This window comes from Stegodyphus dumicola, chromosome 8 (assembly GCF_044657685.1).
Source record: "Stegodyphus dumicola isolate Sdum_Otavi_A_Nest chromosome 8, ASM4465768v1".
NCBI lineage: Eukaryota > Metazoa > Arthropoda > Arachnida > Araneae > Eresidae > Stegodyphus > Stegodyphus dumicola.
The window spans coordinates 116,964,189-116,989,175 of NC_140775.1; the positions used below are offsets into that span (position 1 = coordinate 116,964,189).

The 24,987-nt window shown below is 32.9% G+C and overlaps 1 protein-coding gene across 1 annotated transcript in view; it reads left to right on the top strand.

The window, feature by feature from the left end:
- Dus1 (Dihydrouridine synthase 1) overlaps positions 1–24,987 on the top strand; it is an 83,907-nt gene that overhangs the window by 20,690 nt on the left and 38,230 nt on the right. The window contains exons 3-4 of the mRNA XM_085822329.1: positions 2,629–2,741; positions 9,533–9,615. Of these exons, the coding sequence (XP_085678455.1) occupies positions 2,629–2,741; positions 9,533–9,615 (196 nt within the window). The remainder of the gene's footprint in view (positions 1–2,628; positions 2,742–9,532; positions 9,616–24,987) is intronic.

Below are 24,987 nucleotides of genomic sequence, written 5' to 3' on the forward strand. Positions count from 1 at the left end.
AGTAGAGAGCAAAAGCTGAAGTGCGTAGTTATGAAAGATGGAAGCACGCGAAGAGAAAAGTTTTGGTTTGCAATTCGGTGATTGGTCGTCAAGAGGCATCTGGTATTAACGGTTACGTAAGATTGCATGATTAATTTGAATGATGCAATGCAGGTAAGTTATTACGATTTTAGAATAGAAAGGAAGAATTAATGTTTATAGTTATAATTCTGATTCATATAATTTTATCTTACACACACACACACACACACACACATATATATATATAAAACCTTGAGTTAATAATAAAAAAAAACTGGATAATAATATTTTAAGCTTTCCATTACTTTTAAGAAAGTGTTCTAATGGAAAATAACTTGAAAATAAAAGCAGAATTAGTATCCGGCATTAGAAATCATTGCTTTCATTGATAATTTCAACATGTACTTTTCCTTAGGGTTATAGAAAAGAAAATTGGATTAGAAATCCATTTTGTTCAAATGTACCTGAAATTTTATCTTGTGAAGAAAAAGAACAATTGACAGAAATTTCCTGTGATCGAATTCTAACTAAAGATTTAAAAAATAACACATTTGCCAATATTTGGCTGAACTGGGGATAAAGAAAAATTAAAGGTATTTCAAATAAAGCTTTTGAATGTTTTTTGCCTTTTACACAACCTGCTTGTGTGAAGAAGGATTTTCTTCCATATCATATTTAAAAAACAAGTACAGAACAAAATTAAAAGTGGATCCTAATTTAAGTGAAAACTAAGTGAAATAAAACTAGACATAATGAAAATCTCTCAAAAACAGGCCCACATTTCACTCTAAATTTTAGAATTAAAGATGTTATAATATAATTTAAAATCTTAAAGATAATTAAGAAAGTAACCAATTTTTAATCTGATATTTTTTATGTGTGCATCTTTGATAAGTTGCGTTTTTTAATACTTTTATTGAGAAACTGAAAAGTAATTATTGTGAAATGTTATTGTGGTACTAAAATTTTTCAGTTTTTGTTTAGATGGTATGCATTAGAAAAATGGTTGAGAACCACTGCTTTAGACAATTCTGCACTGCCTATTTTGTAACAACTGTTTGGTGCATCTATTCCAGTATCAGTATGGTTATTTTTTACCATAAGGCATATATCATATTCAGCTGGTTTATTGTTGTGGCTGTTGAATTTGCATGCTTAAAGCCATGGCCACAACTATACAAAGTATCTATAGAATTAAGTGAAATATTGTAGACTCCTGATTAATTTGGTTGTTGATTAACTGAGCCCCATCTGTATGGGGAAAAAGTTAAGGTTGTTTATTGGTTTATTGTTGAATGTTGGAGAACTTACTATTGTGGACCATCAGAGTAAAACAAAACGGTTTGGAAAAAATGGAAGAGAGAAAAAGAGAATATTTGGAAAAATTTCATATCGAATAATATTATATGGTTTGAGAGTTAACTGTTTATAATTCAGTATATAATAAGCATTGCTAAATCATCTGTTTAAAGTAAACTATTCAGTCATGAAAATAAATAAGCATACAGCTATTAATCTATTTATGTTGACTCCTACTGAAATATATGAATAATGTAAACAGAAACAAGCAGCAGATGCTTCACTGAGAGAGAGTCTCATATTAGCTTCACCCTTTTCACTCCAGCCTTAGCTTGCTATTCCTTCATATTGTTATAAAAATCATGCCACCTGTGTTCATTGGTTTTGGCTCCTTTCACTGTCAAGTACTTTTTGTAGTGATTAGTGTTATTACTTCCATCACTTGAAATAGTATTACTTTTTTTTTCACTAAATAACTATTACTAAGTAGTATCACTAATTTTATTTGAAATAGTATTGCTGCCTTCTCAATTACTTAAAGGATTAAGATCATTCTCTTTTGAAGGACAAAATAAAGTTTTGCAAGACAAGATCATTGATCTGAAGAAAAGAAAACTGCCATAAACAGAAAATTCTAACCAACCATTTTATGCGATTTAAATCAATGATATTGTTCAATTTCTGTTGTAAATATGGAATTGTTATTATTTATAACTCTGTGTCTTCATTTCAAATGGTGTTAATTCATCCATTATTTGTAATATGTTCTCTTTGCTGTGGATACTGGTTTAATTTGTGTAACTAAGTAAACAAATTCATTTAATTAAAATGCTGTGAAAAGTACAGGTAAATTTTTAATAATAGTTTTCTAGTAATTATAATATTGGTTACTCTCTTTCCTGTGTTCTTTTCAATTGCCTTTGGGTTATAAGTTGTTCTGCATTAATCACGCATATCATTCCTAATGTTAACCTGGTTAATTGGAAGTTTACTATATTTGCTGTCAGTTTATGCTGTTCCACTTGAGCTGCAGAACTCACCATTGTTTGTTTTTGCAAGATTCATATCCAGTTCAAACTGCAGTATTTTCCACAAATAAATGGATGATAAATTGATTTTTTTAATTGATTGGATAGTTTTCCTGATAGAATGACAGCTGTCACTGCAGTAAAATGTGAACTCATGTTAATTTCTCATTTATTTGCAGAAGAACAAATATGTCAAGATGTCAGTTGCTTTTGATCACATCATGTATTATGAAATAGTTTATGCCATATATATATATATATTATCTTTTTTTCCCTCTAGTTAGCAAAGTTCATGAAGAGGTGGAAATTCCAATTACATGCAAAATTAGAATTTTCTCTGATATTCAGCGCACTATTCAGTATGCTCAAATGTTAGAAGCGGCTGGATGTCAGGTTTGTTATTATTAGAAATCATTCTTAGATTTTTTATTATTGGTTAATTATTTAATATCATTAATTCTTTGGATTATAAGATTTCGCAAGGTGAGAAATTGTAAGAGAAAACCACATCAAATGAAATTAATAATATGTCATTAGTTTCATTCTAGTTGTTTTTATTCAATTTTGAGAAAATAATGTAGAATGAGTCAAGAGGAGCTTTAAAAAGAGCAAAATTGTAACTATCATATCATAAATAAAATTAAAACACATTTATGGTTGAAAACAAAAATTAAAACAGCATTTATAATTAGAAGAATTTTGAAAAAAAATTTAATATATATTATTGCTCACTTTTACTTCATTCAATAGTTAGAAGAAAAATCATTTAGAATCTTTCCAGCTAAAATCAGGGTTGCCTGATTAAAATCGTAATTTAAACTTTAGCTGAAATGATGAGTAATTTCTCAGGAGGAGGATAATATTATTTTTCATACTAGTAATCATATTAAAAGTTTTAGATATAAGTAGCTACTCTCACTAATGCTTGAAATCTGTTGAATCCTTGTAAGATTTGTCTTAGAACAGCAGTTTTGTCTTGCATCTGTGAACATTAAGAAGATTCAAATGCATTATTTGCTCTACTTCTGTTATTTAAACATTAAAATTTAAGAAAAAAATGTCATTTCTCCTGCAATATTACTAAGTGAAGTTATTACTTTTTTCAATTTCTTAGCAGCAGCAATAAAAGTTGGACCACAATCACTGAGCACTTCTGTTAACTTTCCTCTTCGAAATACAAAAAGCTTCAAAGTGGCAATAAATAGTTCTGACATAGATTACCTACTAATTCAATTTGTTCAACTCTAGTAGTAAAACACACCCTTGCACAAATGTAGCATTTCATTGGCTTTATTCCTTGACCTACACTGGGTTTGACTTAAAATCAATTGACTATTAAATCAATTCCAGCTCTGGAGAAAACCTTTGATGTTAACGACTCTAAATAATGGTAAGTCTGATATTATCTAGACAGATGTTTTAGCATGTATACAATGACATTTCACACATTTACAAATCTGCTGTTTAATAACTGACCTAGCATTGTCTATCCTGTATTCTCTTCTAATTACTGATAGCAATAGCAGATGCCCAGTATGAATGAGATTCATGAAAATAATTTTGTGTAATATGAAGTTTCTTGGGCAACAACAAAATAGGATTATTTTCTACCTTGTGTGATGTTGGCTTGTCTTAATTTTCCTCCATTACATGTAAATCCATTCATGTTGATAAAAGGGATAAAAAAGTGTCTTAATATTTGAGTTTAATGTTTGATTCTCCTTCAGAAGATTATATTCATTCAAAAACTCATCATTTTGAACTATTCTAACAATTGCATTCTAGCATGTTGCAATTCTTCGGTTGTTGAATATGTTAAAGAGGAGGAATTTAACAAAAATTTCTTTCTATATGAAAAAAAGAGGGTTTTGTAAATAATACTTATAGGCCAAAAGATTACATTTAGTGCTGTTTGAATTGAAAATAATTGATTTGATATTCAGATTAGCCTAGGAATGGTGTTAGAGCTGGTGTGGCTGCACTGGGCAGCAGAATGTAGAGGAGGGAAAATTTTTAGAATTTAGAGAAGCGTGGCAAAATCTTTAAAATTTAAAGAAGGCATTGGGATACAAAATTTTTAAAATTTGGTGAGGCATTTAGCAGCAGAATTTAGGACCTGCAGAGACTGCACTAGGCTGCAAAATATCTAGTGCTGACACTTTGGATAAGCTTTAAGTATATGTAGAAATTTATTTATTTGGGTTTCAAATGAGCCTTAAGCATGTGCAGGAGATAGGTGTAAATAACTAATATAATTCAGGCTTAGCTTCATCAGCATGTGACAAATGGAAGACAAAATTTAGTTGAACGACATGTCTTTAGTCCTAGTCTCATATATCGCCAACAGTGTATAGCAGATGCTAGCTTAGTTTTAGGATGATAGCCACAAATTTGAAGGTTTTTCAAATATCGCAAACAAAAAAGTGAAATTTTCCAATTAATGGAATTTGTGAAGAAGTGGTAATAAATGAAGATGATATTATACAATGGATGGAAGGTAGACACACACGTTTGTTATTGCGTTTATTGGTGGTGAGAAGAGTAAGTTGGTACAATAGATATAGTTTGGCGCCCTTTTGGAGAGAACAAAATCAAAATTTACATAAGGCACGAACATGCCACCCACCTTGAAATACTATTTCAACATTCAGTGGTTACAATTCAGCAAATTCAAAAAACACAATACAGCATTAAAATCATGATATAATGCTTAATTTATAATACATATGAATTAAAACTCAAATTGGTTATGGACATAGTTTTGTAATAGTTCTTTTGACCATGACATCTGAAGTCTTAATAGTCACAACCCTAACAATATTATCAAGACCAGGATGTAACTGAGTAATTCTACCAATTTTCCATTTAGTTGAAGGTTAGTTATCCTCCTTTATGAGACACAGATCATTAACTTGAAGATTTTTAGTTGGCAAAAGCCATTTTGGTTTTTGTTGTAACTGACACAGATATTCTTTTTGTCAACGCTTAAAACTCTTGAACCATTTTTTGAATATGTTGCCATCTAGTGAGATGGGAAACATTAACTTCAATGTAATTTGATTCAGGAATACTTGTTAATGATCTACCAATAAGAAAATGACCAGACATCAATGCTGATAAGTCATTTGTATCATTAGATAAATTTTTTAAAGGTCGTGAGTTAAGACAAGTTTCTAATTGCTTGAGAAATGTTTCAAATTCTTCATATGTCAATCTTGCTTCATTAACTACTCATTTTAAATGATATTGATTTTATACCAGCTTCCCAGAGTCCACCCATATGTGGCGCACGTGGAACGTTTAAATGCCATTTAATGCCATTATCAACCAAATATCTGTGTACATTTTGGTTATAAGTTGTAGATCTAACAAGCCTTTCAAACTCCACGAGTTTACGTTTTGCTGCAACAAAATTGGAACCGCAATCGCTATATATATCACTGCTTTTGCGCCTGTGGGAAATGAACCTCTTAAGGGCTGCAATAAAAGCATCTGCTGAAAGATCAGTTACTAATTCTAAGTGAATAGCTCTTGTCATAAAACAAACAAATAAAGCTATATATGCCTTGAATGATCCAGAGATATTGAATGATCTCTGATTTGCTTTACCACTCCACAGCCCCAAAATTCAGGACCAGGGGAATCTCAACTAGATGGCAAATCGCTCATCAATTGATTAGTGACAGATGCTCTAATTCTGCAACACCTTATACAATTCCTATCTAAATATCTGATAACAACTCTAGCACCTATGATCCAATATTGTTATTGAATACAAGATTGCATGATTTGTGGACCTGCGTGCAAAAGTATTTCATGTCTAACAATGAAATGAGTTAAAATGGGCTCTTTGGCAGCAAAATGGGATGCCTAAAGCCATATGCAAGGTTTGCATATCACAAGCGACCATCCACCCTGAGAATACATGAATAATCTAAAAATGGATTTAAAGATAAAATTTTGCTTGGACAAGGTAATGATTGATTTCTGCTTAAAATGTTGATTTCATTCTTAAATTCAACATATTTCATTAATTTGATTAATAAATGCATAGCTTTAGTTAATTCACTAGTTTTTAAAAATCCATTTACCTTATCTCCTGAATTTCTACAGTTGTTTACAAACCTCAGACATAATACTATAATATGTTTAAATTTGGTGAGAGAAGAATATTTATTAAATAAATCATGAGCGTTTATTAAGTGACCGACAGCAGTTGTTGACTGTAAAGCACATCTTTGCTCGGGCACAGAATCATTCAGTAGTGGTGCAGATGATGTTGGCTGAAAAGGAAATAAATCATACAATAAATCTGGACTATGTAGCCACAATGAAGTAACAAGTGCTGATGATGACACACCACGAATTGCAAGATCTGCAGGATTAGTATTTCGACTCACATGATGCCACTGGTCAGGAGAAGACAAAGTCTGGATTTTTGCTATTCTCTTGGCGACAAAGGTCTTCCATTGGCTTGCATGAAATCCTATCCAGGCTAGTACAATATCATCAATCAGTATGAAAATAAGCTTAACAATATCATCAATCAGTATGAAAATAAGCTTGTGATATATAAGTATCCAAAGCTTTACAGGTGAAGTCCATCAATCATCACAAAGTTCCAATCGAGGAAGTGATATGGTTTTTAGTGGTGCAACTCTTGTCATGGCTATCACCAACTGAACATTAATTTGTTCAGAATCTAACAGAGAACGATAATAAATTGCATTGGTGTACACCTTCTCTGAGGTGTCACAAAACCTATGCAGTTGAAACTGGTTATCTGATTCAACCAACAAGAATTGTGAAATTTTGATACTTTTAATAAATAGCATATCTTCTGTAAGTTGTTTCCATTCACATGCAATATCTGGAGGAACCTTTTCATCCCACTGCAACTGATGTTTCCACAATTTTTGCATGATCAATTCATACCGAAAGGATACCTAACGTTTTTACGGTATCATCATCTTCAAAGAAACATTTGATAAGCACAAATCTGGATTAATTGAATTCAAGACTTCTTTGCTGTTAGAAGCCCATTTTCTTAAAACAAATACTGCACATGACAACATCTGATTCAATTGCATTTGTAATTCTATAGCTTCAGTAATTGAACTAGCTCCTGGCATCAAATCATTAACGTAGAAGTTCCTAAGGCTTGTCTTGGAAGCCAAATAGAAATTATTTGCTCCTTCTGTTGCTAACTGCTGTAAACATTTTACTGCAAGGTATGGTGCTGATACAGTATCGTAAGCAATCCTAGTTAATCGAAAATCCTGAATTGGTTTATAAGGTGAATCACGCCAGACTATTCTATGAAAGTCTGCATCTTGTAGTATGATTTGTCTGTACATTTTCTCTATGTCTGCAGTTATAGCATCAGTCAACTAATGGCTGGAGAAATCTGTAGTATGGATCTAAGTCCAGAAAATATTCCTACTGATAGTAAAGAAAGGGACGGACAGGTTGTTGAGAATCGAAAAATTTTGATTGACAATTTTATGAGAATTCTGAACACGACAATTACAGGACTTGAACAATGGAACTTTGTAACTGAACAAAAAATTATGTCTACCTGTAGAATTCAAGAGAATATGTTAGCACACACACACACAAACAAACAAATGAAAAAAAAAAAAAAAAAAAAAAAAAAAAAAAAAAAAAAAAACAACCTAAACAACTTATATTCAAAGAAATATTTAATAAAGCAAAGAAATAAATATTGAGCTGTTTCTGTAAATTTTGATTCTCTTAAAATCATAAATGCTTCATTATTTCATGAACTGTTATTTCATATTTTAAATTTTATAATTTCTTCATGTCATCTTACTAGATTTGAACTGATGATCTAATAAAAATTACAAATCTGGAATCGCAGAAGTGTCAATGAGTCCAGATTTCAGACTTTGTCCTGTATGATGTTCAATGAATATGATTTAATGATTGTGTGGATGTAAGCTTTAGCTAATTTTTAAGAAAATTGTGTTTTGATGTGTTTTATATTTTGTGTGTTTATAGATAGAGATGTGTTTTATATTTTGTGTGTTATGTAATATAATAGTAGAGATTTTCACAAGATAAAGAGATAGCCATTTTAGATTTGAATTGAATTGAGCATTATTCAAATAATTATTACTGAAAAATTTATTTTGATTTAAATACCAAGACATTAGAGAAATAATGTATTTACTTTATTTCAAATATTAAATATAATTAGATTTTATTCCCAATCATCAAATTCTGAGTCAGGAGATTTTAATTAGCCTCCTCACTACTTAAATCAGGTATTTACAAGTTAATAATCAAAATTTGGTACTTAACGTATTATCTCAACCACCTTAGCAAAGATTGCCAAATTTTGGCAAACATATGCATAATTATTTTTCAGACAACTGTGCTGATTACAATTCTTCAGTCAAAGAGCATCACCATATTCATATGCAACTCTTTTTAAGTTCCAATGTTCTCTATAGACAAATTATGATATTTTTTGTCCCAAACAAAACTTTAAAATATGTTTTTGTGGAATTTGCCAACAACAACAACAAAACATAAACTGTGGTAAAATTTCTGTAGGAATACAGTATTTTGCTGCAAAATTGCTAAAGAGAAAAATGATGAGATGCTTTCATAAATAACCAGTGTGCAATGCTGGTGTTGTGTTGTGCAATTCTCTATTGTTTCTTAAGTGAAAACAGATTGTTGTGTACATGCACAAAAAATGTACGTATTTTATTTTTTTTAATGAATCATATAATCCGTATCTGACAATTATAATTTGTATTTAAAATTGCTAGAGTGTTTTTTATATGTTTGTAATATTTACCAATTTAGATGAATATTGATAATCTGTGAATCTTTAAAAAATGTTGCAAAATTTGCCGACTTGCACCTGATAAGTAACTTTTACCTTTTCATCAATAAAAAATCACCAAATTATGCCAAGGTGGTTACATTGATACATAATACTCAAAATTTTGTATGTAACACTAGCAAATTTCTGCTTATCAGGTAATTTTCATGTAGATTTTGCTTAATTAAGCTGCATAATAATATGTTACTTTAATTAAAGCCTTTGACTGATATTTGTTTTAGTTCAATATTAATCGAATCTCATTTCTTTTACAAAAACTGTATGTGGGTTTATGTATTTAAGTAACAGTTTATTTATTTAATTTCAGTTGCTGACAGTTCATGGTAGAACCAGAGAGCAGAAAGGGCCTCTTACTGGTTTGGCTAGTTGGGAACACATTAAAGCTGTTAAGTAAGCATTAGATGCATAAAAGTCGGGTTATAGGTTCCTTTTCTCTTATACTTAAAACATTTGAAAAATGTGTATAAATCATGTATAATTTTTTTTCACATCTTAATAAAAAAACTGTATACTGAAATTTTCTTGAATAAAAAATTTATATGGAGATGAAAAATTTAAACTTATATTGATCTGTATTCTTAAAGATGAAGTTAAACATTTATAGTTGAAAGTAATAAAAGTATTTAGCTTTTTTTTTTAATAATTCAAAATTCAGTTTGTCTACAATTAATGAAATCTATACAGTTATTATAACCTCTCAGGGGCTCACTCTTGTGAGTATGGGTTTGGCAATTCCGAGGTACCCTAGCCCTTCAGGGGAGAGACTTGGTGAGACGGGCGTCTTTACCACGTTAGCCCAGTAATCTGTCTCACTTTCCTCTTCTTCTTTTCTTGTCTTCTGCTTTTCCGTTTCTTTCTCCCTTTGTGTTTTCCTTCTTGGAGGTTAGGGCTCCAGGTGAGAGATTGCTACGTCCCTTTGTTTCAGCTCCTCACTGAGAGTAAACTGCTCGCGTGTTTGACGTGCGTGTTGGGGACTCGTAAGTCTGCAAAGGAGGATCCTGGTAGTTGAGGGGCGAGGTACTGTCTCCAACACACTGCTTTGGCCTCTGCTTCAGTTTAAATGGGTGGTACATACGGGCCCCATATGTATCAGTTGGCTGGTCAAGTTTGTTTTTGGTTTGGGGTTAAGCAAACGGAGCATCTGCTGAACACCTCGTTAAGGGTGGAGGTCGGTTCCAGAGATGCTCTGTGAGCATATAGACATGACTAGCACTGGTGCAGGCATCTGCATCCCCTTGTTACACTCGATGGTGGGTGGCAAAGTCATGTCCGAAAAATATTCTTTCTATATTATGATTTCTTCAAATAATTGTACTTCTCAAACTATCCTTGGGCAGATTATGATAATTAATAAATCAACAGGTCAATATGAAAGTGTATGTGCTTGTTATATATGTAACTGTAACTGCATCAGTTATCTTTAATCATAACTGTAAAATGATGTTTGTGTACATCTTGTAATCATCACTGAGCACTACCCAACACATATAAAATACAACATGGTGCAGCCCCTCGATGATTAAAAAAGAAAATCTTTTTTTGAAGAACCATGCAGCGTGGGTAAAGATATTCTAAACAAAAACATGATGGGAAGTTGTTTACTGTGAAATCGAAACTTATATCGCTGGTAAGTGAGTTGTTTATTTTTATTGGAAGTGGCTAAAAATATGTATATATAAACTATTTAAAGTCCTAAATTAAATATGGATGGATTAAAGCCACCAAGTAATCTAAGTTTCGAAGGAAATTTAAGCGAAAATATGAAGAAATGGAAACAAAAATTCCAAATTTATATGTTAGCATCTGGTGGTATTACTAAATCACCTGAAATTAAAGTAGCTATTTTATTGCATATTATTGGTGAAGAAGCACTTGAAAAATTTAATACTTTTAATTTAAGTGAAGAAGATAAGAAGGATGTTGACAAAGTAATTGAAGCTTTCGAAAATTTTTGCATACCAAAAGCAAACGAAAGTGTTGATAGACATATATTTTTCTGTCAAACACAACATGTAGGTGGATCGTTTGATGATCTTTTAACCGATTTAAAGAAATTAAGTAGCAACTGTGGATTTTCAGAATTAAAAGATAGTTTAATAAGGGATAAAATAGTAAGTGGAATTCTAAATAAAAATCTCAAAGATAGATTATTAAGGGAAGATCAGTTAACATTGGAAAAATGTATTAAAATGTGTAAAGCTTCTGAATTAGCAGAACTTCAGCTGAAAACTTTAACTGAAGAAAATAAAATAGAAGCTATCAAACGTAATAGATTTCAACCTTCAGAGGAAAAAAGTCAGCCTTGTAAGAAAGACTATCATGTAAAACAAAAGCAACAAAGTACTAAATCTTCTTCAAACTATCAAGGAAATAAGTACAATAATCCAAAACCATGTAGAAAATGTGGAACTTTTCATAAGTTATACAACTGTCCTGCTTATAATAAGATTTGCATGTACTGTAAAAAGAAAAATCGCTTTTCTAAAATGTGCACTTATAAAAATGTTAATGTTGTTCAGAATAATTTAGAGCATGAGTTACATAATAATGGTAATGAATATATTTTAGGGTCAGTAGAAGATACAAATCCATTTTCTAAAAATAAAACTGAATGGTTTGAAAAACTAAAAGTAAACATATCTAAATATTTATTTGTTAAGTTGGATACTGGAGCTCAGTGTAATGTGCTACCATTGCCTAAATTTAAACAATTAAATTTAAGAAAGAAATGTTTGACTAAATCAAAAGTCACTTTAAATAATTACAATGGTACTACAATTGATGTAGTTGGAAAATGTAAATTATTATGTGAAACATCGAAAGGGGACAAGGATGAAATAGAATTTCAAGTTGTAGCATATGATAAAACTGTTCCAGCTATTTTAGGTTTACCTACATTGCAAAAATTAAACCTAATACAAAGGGTTTGTATAGTAAATCCTGATTCCAATGAAAAGTTACCAGAATCTTTAAAAGGATATCAAGATTTGTTTAAAGGAACAGGGAATTTAACTGGATATACATATCATATTAAATTAAAACCAAGAGCTGTTGGTAAAATAGAACCCTGTAGGAAAATTCCACTTAGCTTATTAAATCCATTAAAAAAGGAATTAGCAAGAATGGAAAAAGATGGTATTATAAAGAAAGTTAACCAACCAACAGAATTCGTGAATTCATTAGTGGTAGTAAGGAAAAAGGATGGAAATTTAAGAGTGTGTTTAGGTCCTCAGCACCTTAACCAAAATATACTGAGAGAACATTATCACAAACCAACCTTTGAAGAAATTTCATCTCAAATGACAAATGCAAAGGTCTTTAGTATTTTAGATGCAAACAAAGCATTTTGGCAAATTAAACTGTCAGATTCAAGTTGTGAATTTACTACATTTAACACTCCGTTTGGTAGATATTGTTTTTTGAGGTTGCCATATGGACTGAGTTCATCACCAGAAGTTTTCCACAGAAGTTTTTCTGAAATTTTTAGTGATTTAGAAGGAGTTCAAATGTATATAGATGACTTATTAGTTTGGGGTAAAGATAAAAAAGAACATGATTCAAGATTAAAGAAGTTGTTGGACTGAGCCAGAGAAAATAATGTTAACTTTAATTTAAATAAATGTAAATTTGGGCTGAATGAAGTGAAATATATGGGACATATATTTTCTAAAGATGGTTTAAAACCAGATGAAGACAAAATTAAGGCTATTCTAGATATAAAAACCACCAAAAAATTTGAAAGAATTATAAACTTTCCTAGGAATGATTACATATGTTTCTAGATTTATACCTAATGTATCAGAATTGACATCATGTTTAAGAGATTTGTTGAAAACACAAGTTATCTGGAACTGGAATGCAACACATGAAAAAGCATTTAAAAGACTAAAAGATATCTTAGTAAATAAACCAGTTTTACAGTATTATGATATAAAGATGCCAGTAGTTTTATCTGTAGATGCATCTCAAGAAGGACTAGGAACAGTCTTACTGCAGAATAATTTACCAGTGGCATATGCATCTAAGGCATTAACAGATACACAGAAGAATTATGCTCAAATTGAAAAGGAAACTTTAGCTATTGTATTTGCGTGTGAGAAATTTCACCAGTATATATTTGGAAAAAATATTACTGTGGAAAGTGATCATAAACCACTGGAATCAATTTTCAAAAAGCCATTACATAAATGTCCTGTAAGACTACAAAGAATGCGTATAAGATTACAGCCATATCAGTTTGAGATAAAATATAAACCAAGAAAAGAACTTTTTATAGCTGATGCATTATCAAGATCATTCACTGATAAAGGATCTGATTTCTTTGAAGGAGAAATAGAAGCTCATGTTGGATTAGTTGTATAATGTATACCAATGTCTAATGGTAAAATGGAAGTTTTTCAACTGGAAACAGAAAAAGATGAAGAACTACAAGTTTTAAGAAAATTAATTAAAACTGGATGGCCAGATGAAAAATGTATGGTTCCAGAACTGGCAAAACCATATTTTAACTTTAGAGAAGAACTATCAGAAGAAACTGGATTAATATTTAAAAATTCCTGTGTTGTTGTACGAAGAAGTTTACGAAAAGATATGTTAAACAGAATTCATTATGGTTATTTAGGAGTAGTAAAATGCAAGATCAAAGCAAGAGAAATATTATATTGGCCAGGAATGTCGAAAGAAATTGAAGATTTGGTACTGAATTGTCAAACATGTTTAAGTTTACAAAAAGCTAATACTAAAGAACCAATGATATCTAAAGAAATACCTAATGGTCCATGGGAAGTATTGGGAACAGATATCTTTTACTTTCAAGGAAGGGATTATCTAATAGTTATAGATTATTTTAGCAAATATGTTGAAATTGGACATTTGGAAGATTTAAAATGGAAGTGTTGTGTCACCAAATAGTGAAAGAGGTATAGTATCATCAAATTTTTCAAATGGACATAACTACGTCACTCGATCTGGTAGGACTGTTAAGAAACCTTATTATTAGTGTAGCAGTGATAAAGCAATTGAAATCACTTTTTGCAAGACATGGTATTCCGAAAATAGTATATTCGGATAATGGTCCACAATATAATTGTAGAAAATTTAAAGATTTTGCAAGAAGGTAGAATTTTGAAACCAGAACTTCAAGTCCAAATTATCCACAATCTAATGGAATTGAAAGACATATTCAAACTGTCAAGCGAATGTTAGAAAAAGCTGTAGTTGACAACAAGGATCTATATTTAGTATTACTGGAATATCGTAACTCTCTTATTTCAGATGAAGTTAAGTCACCTTCAGAATTGATGTTTGGAAGAAAAGTAAATGGATTGATGCCTATAAAAGAGAATTTCGTCCAAGCTAAACGATATGAAGACCATAAACAACATTTACTGAAGAGACAAACCTTACAAAAAAGTTATTATGATAGGAATGCAAGACCGTTAAAACCACTGAAAACAGGAGATCATGTTTACATAAAAGAGAAAGGGAGAAAACTAAATGAAAGAGGGAAAATTATAGAAGAAGCAGAAAGACCGCGTTCATATAGGATTATAAGAACAGATGGAAGAATTGTAGAAAGGAACAGAAGAGACCTTCTTAAAGGAACTAATCAGGAAGAGTTTGCAATACAAAACAACTATGAGAATGAAGTTATAGATGAACCCGAGATACATGAAAATAGTAGGAGTACTACAAATTTAGATGTGCCTGTAAGTCCTTTAAAACCTAACAGAAGTGTTGTGTCACCAAATAGTGAAAGAGGTATAGTATCATCAAATTTTTCAAATGGACATAACTACGTCACTCGATCTGGTAGGACTGTTAAGAAACCTTATTATTTAAAAGAATATGTTTAATTTTACTACTATTATTATTTTTTATAAAAAAGGGAGATGTTATATATGTAACTGTAACTGTATCTATTATCTTTAATCATAACTGTAAAACGATGTTTGTGTACATCTTGTAATCATCACTGAGCACATACCCAACATATATAAAATACAACACAGAGCTCTCGCAGACAAAAGAGCTGTTGAATCAATTGATAAAACACAGAAGAGAAGGAAACCACTATTAATTCCGAATTAAGATCTATGAAAACTACAGATTCTTCGTTATAAATAACCTAAATAACGAACTGCAGAAAATGTGACCTTTTTTGATAAACAAATACCTAACTTCAGCAAGAGGCAAACCAAAAAACATTAAGAAGCTTAGATCTGGTGATCTACTTATAGAAACCGCATCCCCCAAACAGACAGCTGCACTTTGCAAGCTAACAAGACTAGGAAACACACAAAAGTCTCTCCTCATAAGACCTTAAATTTCTCCCGTGGCGTCATTTCAGAATCAGACCTAATAGCTGTTACAGAGGATGAAATGATTGCTGAACTGAAAAATCAAGATGTGTGCGGAGTGCGAAGAATTAAGATACGCCAAGATGAACAATTTGTAAAAACAAGACATATTATATTAACATTCAAAACTCCGGTTCTTCCCAAATCTGTCAAAGCAGGATATCTGAATTCCCCAGTCTGACCATACATATCCAATCCAATGCGTTGTTTCCTATATCAATGATATGGACATTCTAAATCCAATATCAACGATATGGGCATTCTAAATTCTCCTGTCGTGGCAATCTTACCTGTGCTAGATGCTCAGAGGTGGGCCATGACAGTGAAGGCTGCATAAAAACCGCTTTGCATCAACTGTCAAGGAGAGCACCCAGCATATTCTAGATCTTGTAAAAAATGGAAAAGAGAAAAAGAAGTGCAGAATATAAAGATGGTCACCAGAAACATACCCTACGTAGAAGCAAAGAAGATAGTTGATAGCTCTCAGCCTCGAACCAACGTTTCCTATGACAATGCCTGTAAAACTTTTTGATCAATTGGAACTCAAACATTTCCTACTCTTCAACCTGAAAAAACTTTAAAAAAATCGAAGAGTAACCAAGCAGATAAAAACGAAGCAATAAAAATACCAGATCAAAATCCAGAAGCCTGAGTAACAGCTCAGTTAGCAGCATTTGTGCTGATATGATAGATTCAGAGATGGAAACAAATGAAGGCCTCAACCTTCTGAAACATCTGCTTCCACGCTCAACTAAAAATCAGCATCAGAAAAATAGTCTCCGAGATGGCTACCCTCATTTCTTGGAACTGTCGAGGTTATCACCAAAGTCTTGTACACATTAAAGACCTGATTGCTGCTCATAATTGTGTGTGTATCGCACTGCAGAAAACTCTGCTCAGGTCAAACACTTAAACTAAACTTCGGAGGTAGTGTCGTCAAGAAAGATAATGTGCCTAACGAGCATGCATGTGGAGGTGTTGCCCTCTTGAATTTAAATAACTATCCAGCTTCTATACTGCCTTTAGCCACACATCTCCAGGCAATAGCAATTCACATAAATATAACAACATAAATTTCAGTCTGTTTGTTATATCTACCTCCAAATAGACACCTGATTGCTGCTCATAATTGTGTGTGTATCGCACTGCAGAAAACTCTGCTCAGGTCAAACACTTAAACTAAACTTCGGAGGTAGTGTCGTCAAGAAAGATAATGTGCCTAACGAGCATGCATGTGGAGGTGTTGCCCTCTTGAATTTCAGCGGGATTTAAATGACCTCATAGAGCAACTACCTACTCCCTTCATTATTCTCGGTGACTTTAATGGTCACAATCCTCTTTGGGGATGTGCCAATATTAATTCACGCAGAAGACAGATAGAGCATATGATTGATAATCACTGCCTCTGCCTTCTAAATAACAGGGAGAAAACATATTTCCACCAACCTACAAGGACCTTCCATGCTTTGGATCTCGCCATTTGTTCACTTTCTCTTCTGCCTTTCTTGTCTCTTAATGTCGGAAGTGATCCTTTTAATAGTGATCATTTTCCAATTTTTCTATCTTTGAGAGAACCTAATACTAACCCCATTTTTAGACCTGCATGCCTTCTGTTAGATTGGGCAGATTGGGATCGGTTCGCTTCCCATGCAGTATTATCAGAAGATATGGTAAATATGATGCCTATAGATAAAGAAGTGGACACCATCACTTTTAAGATCCTTGAAGCAGTGGAACTTTCAGTGCCAAAATCATCAACAAAGGTTCCCAAATACTCTAAACCCTGGTGGAACCATGAATGTCAAAAGACTCAGAGGCAGCAAAGAAAAGCCTGGGATATTTTTTGACAGTACCCACCTTATCCAATCTCGCTTTCAAAAGAGCCAGAGCTAAAGCTAGAAATGTAAGGAGACAAAGTCAGAGGGATTCTTGGAGATATTATGTAGCATCTATTACATCATCTACGTCGTCAAAAAAGTGCGGGAAAGGGTCCGAAAAGCATCAGGTTTATACAAGAGTTACTCAATTCCAATTTTGCATGCAAATGGCCAAGTGTTAAGTTGCAGAGAAGAAATTGCTAACACTCTTGGAGAAGCTTTTGCCAATGTCTCAGTAGTAATTATTCCACAGAATTTCTCTCCTACAAGCATCATACGGAAGATAACGAATTGTATTTAACACTTCCAACCTGGAAGTGCATAATACTGATTTTATGATGCTTGAATTGAGCAGTCTTGTTCAAAACTGGCAAAACAAGTCCAGGCCCTGATGGCATAAATTATGAGATGATAAAACATCTCCCTTCTAAATCATTAGCCGCCCTCCTTGCACTGTAGAATAGAATATGGAGGGAACTGGTTTTCCTGGATGCATGGCGAAGAGCTAAAGTAATCCTTATAGCAAAACCAGGGAAAGATTCTAGGAACCTCTTTGACTATCGCCCCATTGCTCTGACTAGCTGTATATGCAAAGTACTTGAAAAGATGGTAAACTACTGCTTTGTACACTATTTAGAAGAAAATTGTCTTTTATTGCCATATCAGAGCGGTTTTCGAAAAGGGATCAACTACAGCAGGGCCAGATTACCAATTAGGCACAGTAGGCACGTGCCTAGGGCCTACGAAGGCCAAAGGTCTTAGGGCTTTGAAAAAAATATATTGAAATAAAAATACCCCAAAAACTTATAAACATTTTTATATTATTATATAGTGAAGGTCAAAATAATATATGTAAATACAAATACACAAAAAATACGAATACAAAACGTTTGGTTTACTAAGTAGATCCTAAAATAACTCCTTTTTTCAGGATTTTGACACAGCGAATTCGTTTATTATATCTTCAAAATTAATGCCGCGAGCGACATCACTTTCAATACACAGAAGGCCCAGTGACGAAGTTCTCTCTTGACCCATAGTTGAACGCATAAAATTTTTTATAAGCTTCAACTTGGAGAATGATCTTTCTCCTTCTGCATTCGAACCCAATATCGAAAGGTATATGCGCAATGCAATATTAACATTTGGGAAACTTGACACAAGTTTATCCTTTATTTGTAATTTGATGAGATCCGTTATAGAGGTGGTTTTGGGGTACAAATTTGAAAAAATCAAATACTCATCAACAAAGTTTTCTTCTAAGTCAGACGGATACATTTTTACCAGAGCTTGAGCCTTAACCTTGATAATGTCCTCGGTCAGTGTATTATCCGTAAGAAAACTAAATGTGTCATAAAGGCTGGTATACGCAGTGCGTCTCTTTGTCATTTCAGCGCAAAGCACATCCAGAACAATAAAAAAAACATTAATCTTAAAGGAATCTTTGGCACTGCGAGAGGGAGTCTCATCTGGCCCTTCATTGAACTGGCGTTTTCTCTTACGAACTCTAGTTTTGGATTCTTTAAATTCTGAATCTGGTGCAAGGGCTTTTGCCTTAAGATAATAGCTATTATACATGTCCTCAGAGTTCTGCAGTGAGATAAATATTGAATTAAACTGTCGTAAAGTCGCACCATCGTGTTAAACTCGATGCCAGGTTCTTGAAGAGATTTATTTACAATATCGACGTGTTTTAGTAGATCTTCCCAAATAACTGTGAGTAATACCATCTCCAAAGTATTCATTTGATGGATTAAGGTTTGTGCCTCAATCACTGTTGTAGGTTTCATACCTTCACTAGTTGAAATATTTGTAAGAATACCATGTATATCATCATAATGGGCACATAATGTTTTTACAGCCTCATAACGTGCTGACCATCTGGTCTCTGAAAGTCTTTTTACAAAAATTTTACTTCCCAAAGACCTTAGTTTAGACCATCTTTGAGGGGACGCTGCAAAGAAATTGTAGAGCGATTGCAAAATTTCAAAAAATTTTACAGCTTCTAAGCAGCTTTCTGCCGCCGCTGTGCCAACTAGATTAAGACTATGAGCTCCACATGGTACCCAAGTGGCTGCGCTGTTGATTTCCCTAAATCTAGTTTGTACTCCCGAATACACTCCGCTCATATAAGCCGCATTGTCATAAGACTGACATCTGCAAAATTTTGAGTCTATTCCCTGATTTTCTAAAACTGAAATTAGAGTGTCAAAAAGATACTTGGCATCATGTTTTTCTATTTTAACAAACATCAAAAATCTTTCATATATATCTCCAGTTTTTGAGACATATCTAATAACTATGGAGAGTTGATCCGTATGGCTAACGTCAGGTGTAGAATCCACAGTGATTCCATAATACTTGGCTTCTTTGATTTCTGTAACTATTTTTTCCAATACTTTTGACCCCAGTAAAATTATTAGTTCTTCATACGTTGTGGAGGATAAATATGATACTTAATGATCCGTGGATAAATATGATCCGTGGCCTGGATTACCATATCTTCTTACATGTTCTTCTAGAAACGGATCAAATTTGGCTAAGAGATCGATACACCCAAGAAAATTGCCATTACTAGGATCACCATGTATTTCATTATCGCCTCTAAACGCTAGTCCCCTTTCGGCCAAAAACTTAATTACTTCCACTACTCTTCTTAAAACCGTTGTCCAATATGTGCTTTCTTTTTCCTTGACAATATCAAACGTCTCATCAATTTTTCTAGTTTGTTGGTAGTTCACTAAAGCAGAAATAGATGCAAAATGTTCTTTTGACACTTCATGACTTGAAATTCTCGAATGTGCGTTTTTCCAGTCATTAAAGCCTGTAAGGAATTGGTTACACAGGTTTGGATTTCCAGGTAGGTCCGATTTGAACAAAATACATTTATAACAAAAAAACTTGCCAGTAGATTCGGAAAATATCAACCAGTCCCTTTTTATAATATCATTGTTGTTCAGTTTTCTGAAAAAATAATCTTGTGATGGACATCTCATTATTTCGCCAAATTTAGTGGCGTATAACTTAAAATTTATATCCAATTTCTGCACAGGGTGATTACGAGAGAAGTAATCGATAAGATCTGCGCTTATGGTTGTCCACCGTGCTGGATCAGAACTGAAAATACTTGAGGCTGATGTTGTTGGTAGTGATTCAGGCACCACCTGCTTGGAAGCGTCGTTAAAATTTCGTAAACCCCCATCAGCCTCGTCTTCTGTGACATTCTCAGTTTTATTGGTTGAACATTCTTGCGAGTCCCAACAAGCCTCAGCTTCTTTAGGTCTAATCTCGATCGAGGAAATATCTACCGCATCTGCATTATCTTCTGTCTCCTTAGAAATGTTAACATATTTCAATAAAGAACCTTTAATTTTACTAAGCGACTCACTCACTTTCTCTTTCTTTTTGCGTTTTTCATGTCCACTTTGGTGTTTTCTTTTATATCCATCAGACATTTTTCGCTAAAAAAAAATATTTAAAAAAAGCTTTTATAAATTGCGCTTAAAAGTTTAAAATAATTTTTTAACTTTCTGATATACCATAATAAAAGCGATGGGCACGCACAAACTAAAATTTAAACTTGTTTTCTCCTTCTTCTCGTCACCTTTAAATATACATTTTAGTTTGCGCCCGTCGCTTTTATTATGCTATCAGAAAGCTAAAAAGTTATTTTAAATTTGTTAAGTAATGCATTTTAAACTTGTAAAAACGAAACCTGGATTTATGAGTATGGATTAAAATTAAGCTATTCCAAAGGTGATTTGGACTGTACTATTTCTACGACTACTACTGGAGATTTTTTACAATAGTATGGCCAAACCACCCCATAGTAGGCCTACTCAAAGTTCCTTGCATTGTGCTGCATTCTACGGTGGACTATTATACTAATAAGAAGTGATAAAATGAAAATTCTATTATTTATAATGGAATGAAGCAATATTCCAGAATCAAAAACTAGGTTGAAATAAGTAGAGTATAAAAACAACTTTCCTTTACTTACCTTACTTATAATAAATTTAACTTCCAGTTTTTAAACTAAAGATTGACTTGGGGTTGAGCGTGATTAAATACAAGCACAGGCATACACGCTCTATCGTAGTGTTTACATATTAACTTATTACACATCTGAGCTACTAAAACAAAAGACCTTAGCAGCAGGGAAAACCTCTCGATCGCGCGCAAGCGTTTGGTAGTGGGCATGGAAACGTGGCCAACTGTGTCAAACGCATGTGCCCGTCCGAGAGGTTTTCCCGGCGGCTAATGTCTTGTCATGTTCATGTACTAAAACCCTGGAATTCTGCATGGAATTTGGTAGATATAAAAGTTGCATTGTTGCAGATAAACTCAATTCTGGAATTATGGCTATTGAAAATGGCTCTATGAAAAATAAAAACATTAAAATCCCAAAATAAAATAATGTTATTTTACCGCATCATCACATTTTCGGATTTATATCTAGAACAAAATTATTACTTAATATTAGCGGTCAATTTCAGTTAAAAAATGTTTATTATTTCGGGGCCTACGCTGCTGGAGTGCCTAGGGCCTACGACACCCTTAATCCAGCCCTGAACTACAGATAATATTGTGACTCTTGAAAAAGCTATATGAAATGCTTTTGTGAAAAGAAACCACTTAGTGTCCATATTCTTTGATATGGAGAAAGCATATGACAGAACATGGAGATATGGAATACTTCGTGATCTACATGACACTGGATTGCGCAGATGGTTACCACTTTTTGTGCAGAACTTTTTAATGGATAGATGTTTCCAAGTGCAGATAGGCTCTTTGCTGTCAAAGGAGTTTATCCAAGGGGAAGGTGTGCCCCAAGGGTGTGTTTTGAGCATCACTCTTTTTAATTTAAAAATTAATTCCATTCTTAATGAACCAGTTCTCGGCACATTATATGTTGATGACCTTCAGATTAGTTGTCAAGGCTCAGACATGTGTTGTATTCAGAGACAACTACAGGTTTGTTTAAACAAAATTACTAAATGGGCTAACAAAAATGGATTCAAGTTCTCAAATCAGAAGACAGTATGTATACATTTTTGCTGTAAGAGAAATCTACACCCAGAACCAGAACTCCTCCTAGATGGTGCCTTAATCCCAGTGGTGCCTGAGGTTAAGTTCCTAGAATTAATATTTGACAGGAAGCTGAATTTCTTGTCTCATGTATTAAACTTGAAGAACAACTGCCTTAAGAAATTAAGTATTCTGAAGGTCTTACCAAATACCTCTTGGGGTGCTGATAGACATTTCATGCTACAAATTTATAGATGTCTTATTCGATCAAAAATCGAATATGGATCAATTACCTATGGATCTGCATGGCCTTCAGTATTGCTGAAAATTGTCTCTATCCACCACCATGCTCTGTGAATTTGCTCCAGTGCTTTCAGATCATCTCCAGTGCAGAGTCTTTATGTCGAATGCAATGAGCCATCTTTAAGTCTAAGACGTGAAAAATTATCCCTGAAGTACTACTTTAGAATAAATTCTCAACCACTTCATCCTGTTTGATCACTTCTCTTTGATGACTGGTATAATCTTTTGTACCAAGCATGAACTTCTTGCATCCCTCCTTTCACTTTGAAGATACAGTCATTTTTGGAAAATTATGAGTTGACTGATGTACAAGTTAAAGTTGTAAGGCTATATAATACCCCACCTTCCACATATCTAAAAATTACTACTCTCAACATTTTCGGTAATTTTGATAAGAGCAATACTTGCAACGTTGTTTTCTGGCAAATCTTTGAAGAGCACAAATGCAGGTACAACAAGCTATACCCCGATATATACGGGTGGCTCAAAGTCCACAATTAAGTTGGATTGGCATTTGTGTGCTGTGATAGTACGAAAAGCTTTAGGCTGCCTGAAACCTATTCTGTGTTTTTCTTCAGAAATATTTGCCATCTATAATGCTCTGATATATATTTCTAGACAGCACTGCAAAAAGTACATCATCTATACTGATTGCAAAAGTGCCCTGATGTTAACGAAAACCTTCTATAATAATGACAACCCTTTCTTTTCTGAAGTAGCTAAGCTAGATCAAAGATTGAAGGATCAGGGTTACAGCATCATTTACTGCTGGACACATTGGAATCAAGTGGAATGAATTAGCAGATATTGCAGCTAAGTCACCTGTTGAAAGTGTCCACCAGTCTATTCCCTTTAGAGATATTCAGAAGGTCATCAAAAGCAGAATGTTAGATAAATGGCAGAAGTTATGGGAGACTCAAGTGAACAATAAATTGAGACGTGTAAAAGCTCGGGTGCTGTGTTGGGAATTGAATAGAAATCATTAGGAGGAAGTCTTATTGTCTCGCCTTTGTATCGGTCATTCAAGAATAACTCATCAGTATTTACTGAATGGAGGAAATGAACCTATATGCAATTCATGTATTTCTCTTTTATCCATTGAACATATTTTAATTAACTGTCCTCTTTTTAATCCTCACAGGCTACAGTTTTTTCATAAAACAAATCTGACATTGATGGATTTAATTGGGGAACAACCCCCACTTTAATATCTTTAGGTTTTTAAAAGCAATCAAAATGTATCATAGCATTTAAATTTTAACTGCATCTGGTCTTTTAACATACACCAACTTTAGACAAGTATTTTCCACACAGAGAATAGTTTTAAACATAGCTTTCAAATTTCAACCATTGATGTCCTTTTATTTCATACCTTCATTTTGTTCTTATACTCAATTATGTCACACAGTTATACTGTAATTTTGCATAGAAGTACTTTTGTGCAATTCTGGTGATTGTTTCTGTATTTTCATGTTTGGATGTATAACCCTACGCTTGGTGCATCATAACTGCTGGGTTATGTGCCAAAACTCATCACGAACCAACCAACCAGTTATTATAAAAATATTATTAAAATTCATCTTACTAAGTTTAGATTTCTGATCTCAAATTTAAACTTAAGTTGTATGTAGTAAAAAAGAATTATGGTTATATGGACATGAAAGTGTGTATTATATAATTATGTAAGCACATTGGTTTTTACTGTATTTTAATTTTAGTTTGTAATAATCTTTAAACTTTTCCTTTTAATGTGGTATTTTCCTTTTCCGCACTAAAAATAGGAACATTCTAGTAATTAGTCTTTCTTATCTACATCATTTCTTAATTAAGTATCTAGCCATTTAGATAAGCATGTTGATGCACATGCTTTCATATTAATGAGCAAAATTCTTTGTTTAGTGGTTTCATGCTAAAACTTTTAGCAGCTGGTAATAATAAAGAATATTTTTGTGCTAAATCTTTTAATAATGAATAATAATAAAGAATATTATGCCACTTTATTGAGAAATAAAGTAACTTCTTTGACTATGTTAGGTTTAACAGCTGAAAGGTGCAATAGGCATTTATCTGGTTAAAAAAAAGTTTTTGCAAGGGAAATAAAATAAGAGGAACCATTTTTAATCATGTTGATGATGTATTTTGAGCCTAATAAGAAAATAAAAGTTTCTTTCCTGCAGAACAGAAGATCTTGTGAA